General features: G+C 45.8%; 5 protein-coding genes across 5 annotated transcripts; 4 read left to right on the forward strand and 1 right to left on the reverse strand.

Annotated features, from left to right (window-relative positions):
* Window positions 1-66: 66 nt before the first annotated feature.
* Window positions 67-1353, forward strand: BRETT_001355 (uncharacterized protein; the record flags this gene model as incomplete). The annotated part of the gene is made up of 1 exon (XM_041279909.1): window positions 67-1353. The coding sequence occupies one exon, from the start codon at window positions 67-69 to the stop codon at window positions 1351-1353; it is 1287 nt and encodes a 428-aa protein (XP_041138123.1).
* Window positions 1354-3608: 2255 nt separating this feature from the next.
* Window positions 3609-6074, forward strand: BRETT_001356 (uncharacterized protein; the record flags this gene model as incomplete). The annotated part of the gene is made up of 1 exon (XM_041279910.1): window positions 3609-6074. One exon carries the CDS (start codon window positions 3609-3611, stop codon window positions 6072-6074), a length of 2466 nt encoding a protein of 821 aa, XP_041138124.1.
* A 632-nt stretch (window positions 6075-6706) lies between these two features.
* BRETT_001357 (uncharacterized protein) lies at window positions 6707-8470 on the forward strand (the record flags this gene model as incomplete). Its single annotated transcript, XM_041279911.1, has 1 exon — window positions 6707-8470. The coding sequence occupies one exon, from the start codon at window positions 6707-6709 to the stop codon at window positions 8468-8470; it is 1764 nt and encodes a 587-aa protein (XP_041138125.1).
* A 27-nt stretch (window positions 8471-8497) lies between these two features.
* Window positions 8498-9871, reverse strand: BRETT_001358 (uncharacterized protein; the record flags this gene model as incomplete). The annotated part of the gene is made up of 1 exon (XM_041279912.1): window positions 8498-9871. One exon carries the CDS (start codon window positions 9869-9871, stop codon window positions 8498-8500), a length of 1374 nt encoding a protein of 457 aa, XP_041138126.1.
* A 1160-nt stretch (window positions 9872-11031) lies between these two features.
* On the forward strand, window positions 11032-14502 carry BRETT_001359 (uncharacterized protein; the record flags this gene model as incomplete). Its single annotated transcript, XM_041279913.1, has 1 exon — window positions 11032-14502. The coding sequence occupies one exon, from the start codon at window positions 11032-11034 to the stop codon at window positions 14500-14502; it is 3471 nt and encodes a 1156-aa protein (XP_041138127.1).
* Between the last annotated feature and the right edge of the window lie 172 nt (window positions 14503-14674).

Here is a 14674-nt window from a genome sequence, read left to right on the forward strand (position 1 = left end):
CTTTCATACAGCAGCCAACCTTCTTCCTCAACAACTAAGAAACCACAGTCAATAGTTTTCTTGCATATGAGGGACACGACCAGGGTGTGCGACCTACCAGATTTCCCCTTTCAGGATGTTCGTATCACCGGTCTTTTACTTGGCATCTCGAAAGATATGACAAGTCCTGGAAGACCGTATGTTTTACACATGACGGATTTTTCGAAGCCAAACTATAACGTAAGCCTTCATAATGGAAGCATGGCAACATGCTACGACTTTCTTAGGCTCGTATCAGGTAGAAAAACTGAGTTCAGGGGTCGGGATCTTCGCGATTGGACCGATCACATGTTTGATGTAATTTGCTTTAACAGAGAGTTCAATGGGTTGAAAACCCTCATTGAAAATAAAACACACAAAGATCTGAGCAACGAGGTTTGCTACTATGATATGATGAGTACTGCTGGGCTGCCGGATGGTAATTATTTTAATAAAGGGTCCGCAAAAGGAGTTGACTACACTCAAGACGCGTTATTTGAAAATGGCGAACGTACTTTTATCGCGCACTATTCTCCAACAACAAACGAGCAGGAAACTCAATTGGACAAGGCCGGCATATTTGTGTCCATATGCGTGAAGGCAAATGTTTATAAAGGCACATCTCAGCTGAAAGCAGTAATGAACTCTGTTATCGGAGGAGGCTTTTTTGTTCATAATATGACCGATCCAGATGAAGATGTTCTTGATCCAGGGATAATGCATATACTGGTGGATTGGCGCAAATTCTTAGGAGTAGTTCAGACAACAAGCATTGCCATACGACCGAAAAAGTTGACCAATTCTTCAAATAACGAAAGTCAGAGAGTAGACTACGTCGAAAATGCCAATGAGAGCAAGTTAGCAGGTGATATAGCACCAGTATACACACCATTAAGTGTGCTAGAGAAGGTTCCGACTGAGCAGACAGGCAGACAGACATCATATCTGGTATATGTGGTAGTTGACAGTATAACAACAGATATTGACAGTGAGGGTATTGCCTACAGAGAGTTAGAGACACAAAACTGGGTTTGCCGAGACCTGGAGGTGGAAATAGTGGATAGCAAAGGGCAGAAGCTGGGGATAGCCGTATTAGGCAAGGATGTACCCCGCTTTGTACAAATAAACGGGCCAAAAGGCAGCTTCAAAGATGTTCAGGAGGAATTCGAGATGGAATTTCGGTCGAGGATAAAAGAGATGGTGTTGATGCAAAAAAAAGAGGGGATGCTCATCCGAAAAGTAAAACTTGCATTAGGTGGAACGGACAGCGCATATATACCGATTTGGCGGTGGATGTTTACGGATCCGGCAATTGAGGAAGAAGGTTCGAGTTAATGGATGTAGAATAATAGCAGACATAGCATTAGAATGAGCGAAACAATCATCGATGGCCATTCGTACTGATAAGCAGGATTCTGTTTGCTAAGTCTCATGTAGTACAATTCACATAATGGGGGTGAAAATATAATATAGAAATTAGCTTACGAGAGAACAAACCGTGCAATTGGAATGTAGGTGGGACCCTAAATAATTGCGATTAGTAATGTATAGAAAATCTTTCATGTACGATAGAGTACTTGTTTGGTTTCTGGAGCAATGCTGGTTATGCAAAGTGTAGGAACGAAGAATTTCCGCATTGACCGACGAAAGGGGAAGAATGCCAGGATAAATGAAATAAATGAAATAAATGAAATAAATGAAATAAATGAAATAAATGAAATAAATGAAATAAATGAAATAAATGAAATAAATGAAATAAATGAAATAAATGAAATAAATGAAATAAATGAAATAAATGAAATAAATGAAATAAATGAAATAAATGAAATAAATGAAATAACTGAAATAAATGAAATTAACGGAACACGATGAATTAGAATAAAGCAGGCTGGACTAGACCAAGCGGAATAAAGGCGAAAGAGCTGATTATGCAAATGAAAGTAAGGCAAGGAAACAAGCAGGAAAAAAAGTATAAAAGTACTTAAAGCCACAACAACACATATGTGGCATCAAAAGATCCGTAAGTCGAAATTTCATCAGCCTCCCTTGTTTGCTGTTATTTGTTGGCTTTAGCGCTGAGGAAAGGAAAATTAATCTATAACCAGCATACCAACGTGCGAAGTATAAGGAGCAGTTTTTTATTGTTTAGGCGCGACTGAAAACAATGCCGGTATTCCAAAATCTTGACTTGACTGATTGCCAAATGACAAGTCGAAAGGAACCCGAAGTTTCGGCAGGCATTTTTAGCGTGATAATGTATGTGTGTGTAGTGTTAGGTTTCGATAAGTGTGGATATAATATGGGTTCGCATTTAATGTAGATGGCTATCTATATATATTAATGTCCTAGCTACAAGGTGTAGCGTTGACTGGGTGCACAATTGGGCATTGTTGCGAATGAGGATAAGAAATCAGCCTGTAATTGTTGACGCACTATATATTACAAATCCTTTGTGCCTTGAACGTTGGGGAAACACACCGAGGACAATTTTTGGTCTTGGCGCTAGATTTTCCGGATTCGATTTAAGTCAATTTTGTGGCCAGTTGATATCTGAACATGGGGTATTTTCTTCAGCGACATGCGACCGACGTCATATCTAATTGGTCTACAATTGTCACTTCATTAAGGAAAGAGCACACTAACTGAGGTGGACTGGTGATTTTTTTTCATGATTCCAGCTAGTTATTTATTTATTTTATTTTATTTTATTTTTCTTCTTCTTTTTCTGCTTCTCCGTATTTCAGCTGGTTGCATTGTCCCGCAAGGCATTCTCTTCTTTATCTCTGGCATGATTTTTTTTACCCTCCCTATATCAATCGATTAAAGTGCAAACAGTTGGAAAGATGCACACAGTGTAGCTGCGGGAGCGAAATATAGGCTAGAAAATACGGGCTATTTTTCAAAACCGATTTGGGACGTTTTATGGAAATTTCAGACCAGAGGCACCTCCTCACAGTTAGGCCGATTTCACACAATCAGAGCCTGAGCCTCAATTTCATATCAGTGAATTGGTAGTTTGTAATTCCTGATCTCAATCTCGTTGTCCAGGTCTCACACACCCATAATTTCCTATCTGGTAGATGCATCATCTTTTTGCTTGGATCGAATTTCCGATACGTGGATAAAATAAGTAATTTATTAGCATCTTCTCCGTAACCTCCTATTATTTCCCGTTCTCTTTATGTTTTGCATTATATTATTTTAATTTACATTATTTTGGATTATTTTATTTTTACTTTCTCCCTGTACTTTTACTTTTACTTGTGCTGTTGTTCTTGCACTCTCATTTCGGTTTCCCTCTGTTTATTGTTAATTTTCTTTATAGTTTTCTTTTTCCCCCTTTTCTTGTTAATCATCATTTTTTTTTTTTTCAATCCATAGTTACAGCTACAGGGCTATCTTCAACATTCTTTCTCTTCACTCTTTCTAGCAAATTAACATTTTCGCCGGTGCACATCTCTAAACGCAGCAAAGCCACCTTGTATTACCGGTTGATACCCAGAAGCCGAAATTGCATTAGCAAATTTATTAGAAAGCAGGCATCTCATTCCGGTATAAGTGGAAATTCTCTGGGCCCCCACAACAAGCAAATGCCCAACACATTATCACAAGACGAGATGCGTGGGCAGGGCATCTTTCCCTCGGATATACCGCTTGATTACCAATTCAGTTCCGCTATTGATTCGAGCCTTAGTTATCAGCAATTGGAGGATCACCGGGATCAGGAGGACCAGATGCTTAGTTCACGGATGTCAGGATTATCTGTTCAGACGAATCCTTCATGGTCTGGGAATGTGATGCAGAAGCAGGCTAGTTTGCATCTGTCGTTTGGGCAGGTGCAGCAAATGCAACCAGAACAAGCACAGCAAATACAGCAGATCCATCAACAACCAGAACAAATGCAACAGCAACAAATGCAACAGCAACAAATGCAACAGCAACAAATGCAACAGCAACAAATGCATCAACAGCAAATGCAACAACAACAACAACAACAACAACAACAACAACAACAACAACAACAAATACAACCAGAACAAATGCAACAACAACAAATACAGCAAATGCATCAACAACTACCCCACCACCAGTTCCAGTACTTGCAGCCGCACCATCTGCTGAAGCAGCCACCAGCCTCATCGCCTTTCTTCTACCCTGCACAGTCGTCGCACGCGTCGTTCTCGGACGAATTCTATTCCTCACCGCACTCGTCGGTCAGCTCGATAAGCAGAGAGTCTGTTTTCTCGCCTGCACAGCCGTTTCTCTTCGGCGGCAGCTCAGCCACAACCAGCCACAGCAGCAGCTTCAGCCGCAGCAACAGTTCGAGCAGCACGGCCAACCGGAACTCCTTTAGTGCGGGAAACACCCAGGGGTCCGCAAGAGCTACTCGGAGACCGAGCTATCTAGCAGAGCCCTTCTTCCAGACACAGTTTGCATCCGCACCTATCCCAGGGCAGGCCCCGGATTCGTCCGGCCTAACACCTCGCACCTCCGGCGGCCCATCTGCCACACCTCGCACCTCATGCGACTCTTCAGGCTCCCCAGCCTCCTCCTGTGCCACCATCACTGCCCAGGGTCGCCCCCAGTACGCGCTGCCGCCAAGACAGCACTCGTTTCCCTTCACATCCGTACCCCAGACTCCGGGATTCGACAGGTGTAGGGAGTACTCGGCACCGGCCTTGCAGACGACCGGAATCGACGCGTCGTTTGTTGGGGCTCCCGCCGGCTGCTTCAAAGTCCCGCGGGTATCCTCCGTGTCCGAGGTGGCCGTTCCGCCGGAACAGCCCGACCATCCAGCGGGCAATTTCGTCCACTTGGAAGACGGCCTACTTTTGGACCGCGCCTCGAACACGATCGTCGGCTCGCGGCAACTCCGAGCCAAATTTCGCCTGTGCACGCCCTATTTCGGCGATTTAGCCGTTGCCATGGATGTGATTGGCCAGATGGAGCGGCTTCTAGGCGGTGCAGACTTGCCACGGGCCACTTGGGGGTCCACAGCCTCGTCGATCGACCCACTTTTGACAAGCTCCAGCTTGATGCATCCATCACACCCCCTAAATTCCGCCCCAATCGATGCGTTGAGGGCTCCCTTGCCCCTCCTGCAGAAGCGCACAAACAAGCTGTTGGATTTTCTACTAACGCAAAACACAGACTTGAAGTCCACCTGCCACATGGCGGCCAAAAACTACTCGCTCATCCTCAACAAAAACGGCCGTCTGGACATCATCTCCTTCCCCAGAAAGTCCAATTTGCAGTTGTCAGCCCAGGATATCATAATAATAGAGGGCGACAGGGGGAAAGACCTCGTCATGGTGTTGAAGCCAGTCGTCGAATTCCGCTTTGCGTTGTTTTTCAACTACTTGAAGAAAAAACTACATCTCAAAAGCCTCGAGTTCGGCAACTCCGGATGCTCCGGAAGCAGAAAGAAGGACCGTGGTAACAACAACAATAACAACAACAAGTCTTCGAAGAAGTCTAGGTCCATAATCAACGAAGACGAAAACTTCATCACTCTTCCAAACAAGCAGATTCTCCGGTTCGCCAAGCCACAGGAACTCAACCAGCTCCTCTCCAAATACAACGACGAGTTGGTCGCACTTAAAATCTGCCTCAACTATGCCTCCTCGCTCAACTTGAACTTGATCATTAAGAACGTCGAGTTCCAGTTCGACAAGAAGAAACTCATCATATACTATTATTGTCTCCAACGGCTGGATTTCCGTGGGCTCATCAAAGAACTATTCAAAGTGTACAAGACTCGAATCTGGCTATGTGCCATCCTCCCCTTGGAAAAAAGCTCCCAGCCCCTCATTGACTACGAAATGGGCTCCAGGGGCATTATCAAGGATGATAAATCCTACAGGTCCGAGACCAATGTTGTCAAAGACGACTTGCCGGGCACAGACCAACTCTATAATCTTGCTGACATTCAACATCCCTTGAGTTTCCACTCCCGGATATTCGCCAGTCTCATTGATGTCTACAGTTACGAAATATCCCACCCGGAGACCTTTGGCGATAAATACCGGTTTCTAGGTGGCGATTTCAAGGCATAGAATAGAACCCACCTCAATTGTTATGATGTCTGTTTATGTGCTTTTTTTTATTATATTCTATTTTATTTTACTCACGTCCTTTTCCTTCATTACTTTATTATTCGTTCATTATTCCTTATTTTGTTTGATACCTCGACTTTACTGCTTTTCCCCTCTGATTCTTCTTTTTGATTGCAGCTGCATACTGCACTTTTTTTTGTTTCAACTGGATTCATCTTAAACTACCATATGTTCTAGCTGCACCCCACTCCACTTCAGTTTTGCTTTTTCTAGCTTTCTCCCTACTCTTTTCATTTCTCCATACAGTGCACTTTTTCCTCCCTCCGGACAATTCGGATCTTTTTGATACATTTTGTTTAGCGATACGAATGTCTTTTGCTTTGGACTGTCGATATCTAGTGGTGCGTTTGATAAAATTTATAAATGGCCACTCAGTTTAATTTAATAAATACAAGTTATGAGACGCATATTTGTAGGAATGGCTGTGCTCCTCTCTCTGCTCCTGAAATTTTCAGTATTATCGAGATCTACCTAATTTGTCCACTTTTTTTTTCACCTTGTACTTTCGGCGCTTATCTAATCTTTAGACTCGCTTTGTGTTCAGTCGCAAATCCAATGCCAATTAACCGCAGATGACTAACTGCTTTATTGGAATAGACGTGGGATCGAAATCGGTGCGGGCGGTTGCAATTGGTTCTGATGATGGGGCTATCTTGGCAAAGTGTGAACATCCTATAAGCTATGAAGTTGATGCTCAAGATAAATCATATATTACATCCAGCCAGGAAGACTTATGGAATGCCACTGTACACTGCATAAGAGGAGCAATAGAGCATATAGCCTTTGAGCCAGTAGTTGAGGCAATTTGTGTTGATGCCACCTGTTCGTTGGCAGTTTCAAAAGTGACTTCTAAGGGTACCGTCTTGCCACAAGACACTGATCATTTATATGGAGAAGGAAAATATCAAGAGAAGGACAGAGAGAAGGATAAAGATAAGGATAGAGAGAAAGATAAAGGAATAGTCTTTTGGATGGATCATAGATCAAAGGAATGTTGGACACCAGACGGATGTAAAGAATACCTGAACAAACTTGGGGGATGCTTTATTCCGGAAATGGCAGTACCTAAAGTGCAGAAGATATATCATGATTTAAAGCATCTGGGAAGGGAGGCAGAGTTCCAGCAACTTCTCTTTTTTGACTTGCACAACTGGTTAGAGTGCATGCTTATTGATGGGCCGCAGAATTTGAACGCAAAAGGCAGTACTCTGAGTGAAGAGTGGTACAATCATGAAAATATCGGTATTGATGGCTCTTTGGCAGGTTTCACACTTGAATTCTACAACCGAAGCTGCAAAATTCCCTTGGAAAGTGAACAGGTTAGACAAGGAAGGTCGAGACTTGACTCAGGGGTGCCATTTGCAGGTGAAGTACTTGGAACCGTGAATAAATCGCTTGAATCTGCGTTAGGAATAAAGCAAAAGCAACCAGTGAACGTTTGCTCGGGTCTAATAGATTGTTATGCTTCATTCTTTACAAACTTCGCCACAAACAATGTGCCTCAAAACCAAATATGTGCGGAGAATACCGTTATAATGGTAGCGGGAACATCAGCATGCTATCTAACCGCTTCTAGAAAGCCAATTGAACCTCCTAATGGTATGTGGGGAGGATTCCAAATAATGCCTGGCCAGTGGTTTTATGAAGGAGGACTTAGCTGCTGCGGAATACTTCTTGAAAACCTTTTTGATTATCATCCATGCTCCCCAAATGCTAGAGGGATGAATCCGAAATCAGCGTCTTTTTGGTACGAGGTGGATCGAATGGTCAAAGATGAGACTTCAGCTTTTTCTTGTCCATGGATGATGAATGCTACGAAGTACTACAGTGGCGAATATCTTGGGAATAGAACTCCATTTAATGACTCACAAATATCTGCGTATATGATTGGCGGATCGATGGTTCCGGACAGAGCCGATTTCGTGTCGAGGTATCTTCTTATCCTAGAGCACATAGTGTTGGAATCACGGTTGATGTTGCAGTGCTTTGTGGAAGATTCCTTTCCTGTTAAGAACATTCTTGTGTGCGGTTCTTTTTCGAAAAACAACCTTTTTCTGGGTTTGATGAGCCAGGTATTGCACGCGAAACTTGGAATATACGTTGTGAAGTCGGCAGGAAATGCCGTTGATGAGAAATTCCAGTCTGCATTGGGGATGGCTCGTTTGGCGAGATCAAAACTTACAAGTTGCGCCAAGTTAGATGCCGGCACGTTTAGCTTTATACACTCGGAGGATGACCAGAAACTCGTTGAGCTGATGGATGTGAAGTATGAGATGCTCGAGCACATGATTAGGCTACAGCAATCGTTCAATGATAGGGTTCATAATATTACATGAGCCGCAGCTGCTCAACAAGTTGCAAATTTAGGAGGAAGAAAGCCACTGGTGATCACATATCTGGTCTATGGTCCATCTCTTCGTTCTTTTCACGAGTAGGTGATCGACGATTTCCTTTGCCTGAGAAAAATCATTTCCTTGCGAGTCCTTCCCGTTATCTTGCAATTGGTACCAGGACCACGTGATGGTTGATATTCGGTGGGAAGGCCTGGAAGATCTTCCAGATCTATGTGAATTGGGCGGGGAGTCAAAAGGCAGCCGGCCCTCCAATATGGAATATAGAAGAACACCAAGTGCCCAACAGTCGTTCTGTTTTCCGTCATACTTAAGTCCAAGAAGCAACTCAGGCGATACGTAATCCTCGGATCCACATCGGGTGGTCAATAAGGGATCGTCCTTGCTGATTTTTTTCGATAAACCAAAGTCAGAGAGGACAGCAACGCGATCGGGGACGTTGTTGGTCCACAAGTCGATATCCGAGATGCCATAGATCAGAAGCACGTTTTCAAGCTTGATGTCACGATGGCATATATCATGATGGTGCAAATAGCGAACTGCCGAGGCCACGTTCGAAAAAATGGCACGAACAACATTCTCATGTAGCGACAGCCTGTGCTTCAAGACCATATCAAACATATCACCGCCTCTATAGAAGCTCATGGCCATGGTGACGTGGTTGTGCTTCAAATCCGAGTTGTAGCCAAACAACTTGACGATGTTTGGATGCGATATCTCTTGCAATATCTCCAATTCTCTCAAGAGCGAACCCTGAACCCTCAATCGGGTGTCATCGTCCTCATCCGGGTCAACTCTCACCACCTTGATTGCGTTTTTCCTGTCAACAGTGACGTACACTTTGCTAAATGACCCCTCTCCGATTTCTTCCCGGCGGCACTTCCACACCTGCCGACGGTTTGTTTTCGGCTCGTACGTGACAAACACGGAGATTCCAGCGGTACCTGCCGGCCTGGAACTTTCCTCCGCATGGTGAAACTCCAATCTTTCTTCCTCCAGTAGCGGAGGCTCCATAGGTCTCGATGCAATTCTATCAACAGGACCTATTCTGAAATTCCGCTTGCCCAGTACTGGTGATATGGCTGTGTTGGTGAATTCACAAAGCACTCTTTGCCTGGGTTTCGGTAGGATTATCGGTTCGGGTTGTGATGAATGCAAAGATTTCGCTCCTCCGGCCCTATCCTGTGACCCGGGCCGGCGTATTTTGGGAATTCTCAATGGAATTGGAGTTGCTTCGACATGCTTCTTCTCGTTTTTGCTTATATCGTCAGAATTGGCTACTTTCGACACTATAAGCTCGTCGGAATCGCCCGAAATGTGAAGATCTCCTGATGTAGGCTTTATCGTCTGCTCTGGGATCTCGGAATTGTGCTCATTGTACGACATATAGAAAGAGATGGAGGTCTATCTGTCCGTTTATCACTGTGTGTAGAGATGTTGTCTGCCGATGCGATGCTATATGTATCAGTTTGAAATTCTTTGCCGATCGGTCCAATCTGGTGTTGTGGATGGTTGTGCAGGTTGAGACGGATCTGAATTATGGCTATATTGAAAGTTTTCGGGAAATGGATGGTGCAAAATCTGAGAGATGGCTGTTTATAAAGTGGTTTGTATATATCTGGATCTATCTATGTCTAATTACCATAAAAAAATGGTTCCCAATGTATCCCTATTCTGCCCGTAGCTATCTTTATACTCCAGATTGCTACCGTCTCGAATAATGCTTTCCTCGTATATGAAATCGTCTTATCACACACGTGTGGAGTACAGATAAGAATATCACCGAGAAGCAAATTTGTTTACTGGGTCTGATCAGCACTTTTTTTTGGTACATCGACCTTACCGATCAGCCGATCCAATTATTCTAGATGATTTAATGCACCAAGCTGCTTGCTTTTTTTAAATTTTTTTTTTTGACCTTTAGGTAAATTTTCATCCCGCCCCATCAAAATTCGCGCGTTCAGTCTTCCGCACTCACTTCTCGTTTACAGCCAGATACCGATCAGTGGGAAGGAGTAACTTATCCTACATGAACCAGTCACTAACTTCAAGCTATTTATTTCATTTAATTTTTTTTTTTTTTTTTCATCTTCACGTCTCACAAAAATTCACCGCTCTTGCTTTTTAGTCACTCATTTGCTTCAATTACAGCCAGCATATATAACCAACGTCATATCTGGTTTGTATCATCGTGGTCATTTTGAAGAGACTAGAAGGCCGGGCATCTTCGTGTATTGGGGCAATTCCACGTTTGCTTTTTACTATTGGTCATTTTTTTTGCTTTTTTTTTATCCCTTTGCGAGTGTTGACAGAAGACATCAAAATATACATACTGGAGTCCTAGACAGCATTGGAAAACAATTCATAACACAATCCTTTTGTTCTCGTCAGCCTTCCTCGCTTTGCATAAATACCCGTCATTGAGAACAGATTCATTATCCTGATCCGGTAAAATACTGAAAAACTACCGTGTGCAGATTTGGCTGAAACAGCTCGATTAGATATAGCATTACCGCAAAATAGCAGCACAGCAGACAAAAGCAAAAATGCCCGCCGGAGTTGGTGCACAGCCGAGAAGTGCAGCCGTCCAGAACGGTTCGCCAAGGCTTGTGGTGAAAGAAGAATCAAGTGTATCGAATAAAGTTGATGGAGGGTATCCTCCCAGTCTTCCACACGTGACAGACAACCTCACACCTCTCTCGGATGCACTCCGGAGACAGGCCCAGTACACGTATCGGGAGCTGAGCACATTCATGAAGTCGTTGGAGTCGTCGAGTGTGTCGGACAACGAGAAAAAACGGAAGTTTCTGGATCTGTTGGTGTCTTTGCGGGAGAATTTCATCAGACTTTACGTGATATCGAAGTGGGCCCGAGACGCAACGGAGATACAGAAACTGATTGATTTGTTTGCGTGGTTACGGGACCAGGGCCAGGCGATTACGAATGCTTTGGGCCAGCTGGGAAACATGAAGCAGTCTCTAGTGTCTGCAAAAGTGCCGAATCCGGATATTTCGACTGCCCTCGAGGTTTTGGTGCAGGGAAGGCCGCAACTTCCGACGCATGACTTCCTTCCTGCCGAGAAGGTGCCGCAGGAGCTCATTCTTGACACGTTGAGGCGGTTGGACATTGCGATATCGGTGAAAATGGCTCTGGCCACAAACCAGGATCTGCCAAGGCAATTCTACAATTACGAGGTGCGAGATGGACGCGTGATAATGGACGTGCACGGATCATTCGAGTGTGCACTCTCATTGGCTAGCGATGCTTCACCTGAAGCCGGTTCGTTGTCCGATTTGCCATTTTGCCTCGTGGACTTCAAGTTAGGATTCCGGACGGAAAACTTGAAGATTGTGCTGTCAAAAACTGCACTCCCGCAGCAGACGTTTGTGCATCTGGAGCGGGTTGCGAACATGGAGCTTGCCCGGGGTGGGTTGGTGGGGTTGTATGAGCTGTTGCACGAGTATGCACTATCGTGCAAGCTTTTCATGCTCCACCGGCAGCTTTTGAAGCTGAGAATGGGTCTTTGGAGGGGCCATCTTTCGCACAGCTACAGTGCGGAGCGGGGCATTATTGTGATTTCGTACTGGCTGAAGAGAAGAGGTGCGTCTTCCCGGATTGAGATAGGCCGGGTGAGAGCTGCTGAAGGTGAGGAGATGGAAAAGGGAGAAGTGAGGGATGGGGTGAGGGATGGACTTAAGAGTGGAGATAAGAGTGGAGATAAGAGTGGAGATAATAATGCAGATAAGAATGGAGATAATAATGCAGCCAATGCAGTTAATAATGACACTAAAAGAATAAAGACACTGGGTGCAGCATGCGGATCGACTCTCGGGCTCAGATGGGTGAGAGAAAACAAAGTGTGCGATTTGCATGGGGTGGAGCTCGGCGGGGCCGACGGGTCGATCGACGTTGAGCGGGTGATCCGGCAGATTATCGGCATCCACATCGACGACGAGCTGAAGGAGCTCCGGTCGAAACTTGTGGCTTCGATCGAGAATGCGGAGCGGTTTTGCCACATCCAGAAGCACGATCTTGTGTTTGATGTGAACCACAGGCGGACGGTCATCTACAACATCAGCCTGCTTTCCGGGCAGGGCTGTTTCCAGCATCCTACTCCCGGCATGGCCCGGGTAGTGAGCCAGATCAACAGGAACCCGGCAGATAATGCATTTGTTGGATTGTTGAGGCTTCGGCTGCTGACCCAGGACCAGGATCTCGGCACAGTACTCAGTGCCACCGGGTGGGCCCCGGTTCCTGGGATCCAGATGTCCCTGCAGGAGTCCGGGCTCGATGCCGATTTGAGCCAGCTCAAAAACACATCTTTGGCCCCGCAACTCGCCGCGGTGCGATTTTTCGCCCGGAATGGATGGCCCAGGGGATTTTTCTTGGCTGCCGCGGTATTCGGGTTCTCCACCAGGCCACAGTTCTGGATCTGCCGGCTCTCCTCATGCCAAGGATGCTGGAAGGTTCTATGGGCTGGATCCGTGCATCTGCCGCCGAAAATCGACCAGTCACAACAATTCTCCTTCGCCGGATTGGACCACCTTGCCGGAATCTGCACCTCCAAACTCGTCTGCCACTTGATCGTCAACGAGCTCCGGGAAATGCACTGCAAGGTGAAGAGATTGCACCCGGACACCGACCGGGCCGCAGCCGACTTCGTCCGACGCGTCGCTGGTGATGCGGTCGATCGACGCGATGTATCACAATCCGTGCTCCTTCTCAGCAATCGGTCCCTGTTCGCGATCCCAGGAGTCCGCAATTCTCTGCTCCTCGTCGCGTCGATCGATGCGACTGCCACCCTCCGCGTCGCCGTCCACGGCCGCCTCTGCGACACCTCCCGGCTTGGCACCTTAGCCCACTCGCTAAACGGCATCTCCGGTATTTCTGGCCTCGCCTCTCACTCTACATCCGTGAACCTTGACCAGGATACCCGCATTTTCACCATTCGCAGTACCATGAACCTAAAGGAGAGGTGGATCAGCCACGACAGGGCAAGTTCAGCCTCTGATACTCCTCCAGGCTCTCTTTCGGATCTTGACGATACCCCAGCGTTGGCCTCGACCATCTTGGCAGCTCCCCTGACCGTGCTCCGCCAGCTTTCTGGCCTATTATCGTTATTCCAGCTTGTTGGCAGCGATCCACAGTTGAAACTCCGGGCTGTTACACTTGACAAAGTGTGTTTCCAGTACGGCGAGAATGCCAACGAGTCCATCACGCTAAAGTTGAAGGCCGGGGCCGCCATTCCAGACACTCCGGATGCCGATCTGCCCCGGGGTTTGGGTAGCAGCAACGAATCTGTCAGTCTAGAGTTGGCAGATGGCAACCCACACTTACTGTGTGTCCCCCGTTTGAAGCAGTTGGTCTCGTCCGGGTTCAACTACGAGAAAATCAGGATGCTTATCGTCTACTTGAGGCTAACGCTCCCTCTGTATAGGGTGCATGCCTCTTTGCTGAAACTGAGAAACGACCAGCTGGACCGGTTCAACGAGAAAAACGCCGACCCAGCAGTCCCCGTCTCCAAGATGCAGATGTTCCCAAGCCTGGGCTTCACCTTGTCGCTATACCAGATGGAGATGATGAGGATCTTGTACTACAAGCTAATCGCCAAGAAAGGTGACAAGAAGCAGAAACTCCAGAGGCTTGTGTGCGGCCTAGACATCCAGTTGAAGCACAAGCACCACCGGATGTCCCTGAGTGGCTCCGTCTACCTCATAACGCTGTCCAGTCCGCTTGATTCCACTTCCCCTAATTCTCCTTCTTCGCAATCCACATCTTCATCCACCATTTCTGACTCAAGCGATCTATCCGTCCGCACTGCCTTAATGGGCATCTCCAAGTTCATGAACCAGTACTTCAGCGGAGAAAAGCAGATCCCGGTCAAGAGTTCCGCTTTGGATGGTGAACTACCCGTTGTCTACCTTAAAACAGGACTAGTGTGCAAATCCGTATACCTTGAGCAGATAGTCAACTTCCTACATGCCAAGATGCTCGAGGCTTTTGCCGACGAGAAATGACCCTGGTAACGTGTACTACGTTCTTAGAATTGGCGTCCTGCTGTGTGTCTTGTCGGTGTTGATATTTTATGTAATTCTAGTCACCTATATTTGCTAATGAAATTCCGTGTATCTGATTTTATTTTTTTCCGCAATATTTTTTTTTATATTTCAATATTTGAATATTTCCTAT

This window comes from Brettanomyces bruxellensis, chromosome 8 (genome assembly GCF_011074885.1).
Source record: "Brettanomyces bruxellensis chromosome 8, complete sequence".
Classification (NCBI taxonomy): Eukaryota; Fungi; Ascomycota; class Pichiomycetes; order Pichiales; family Pichiaceae; genus Brettanomyces; species Brettanomyces bruxellensis.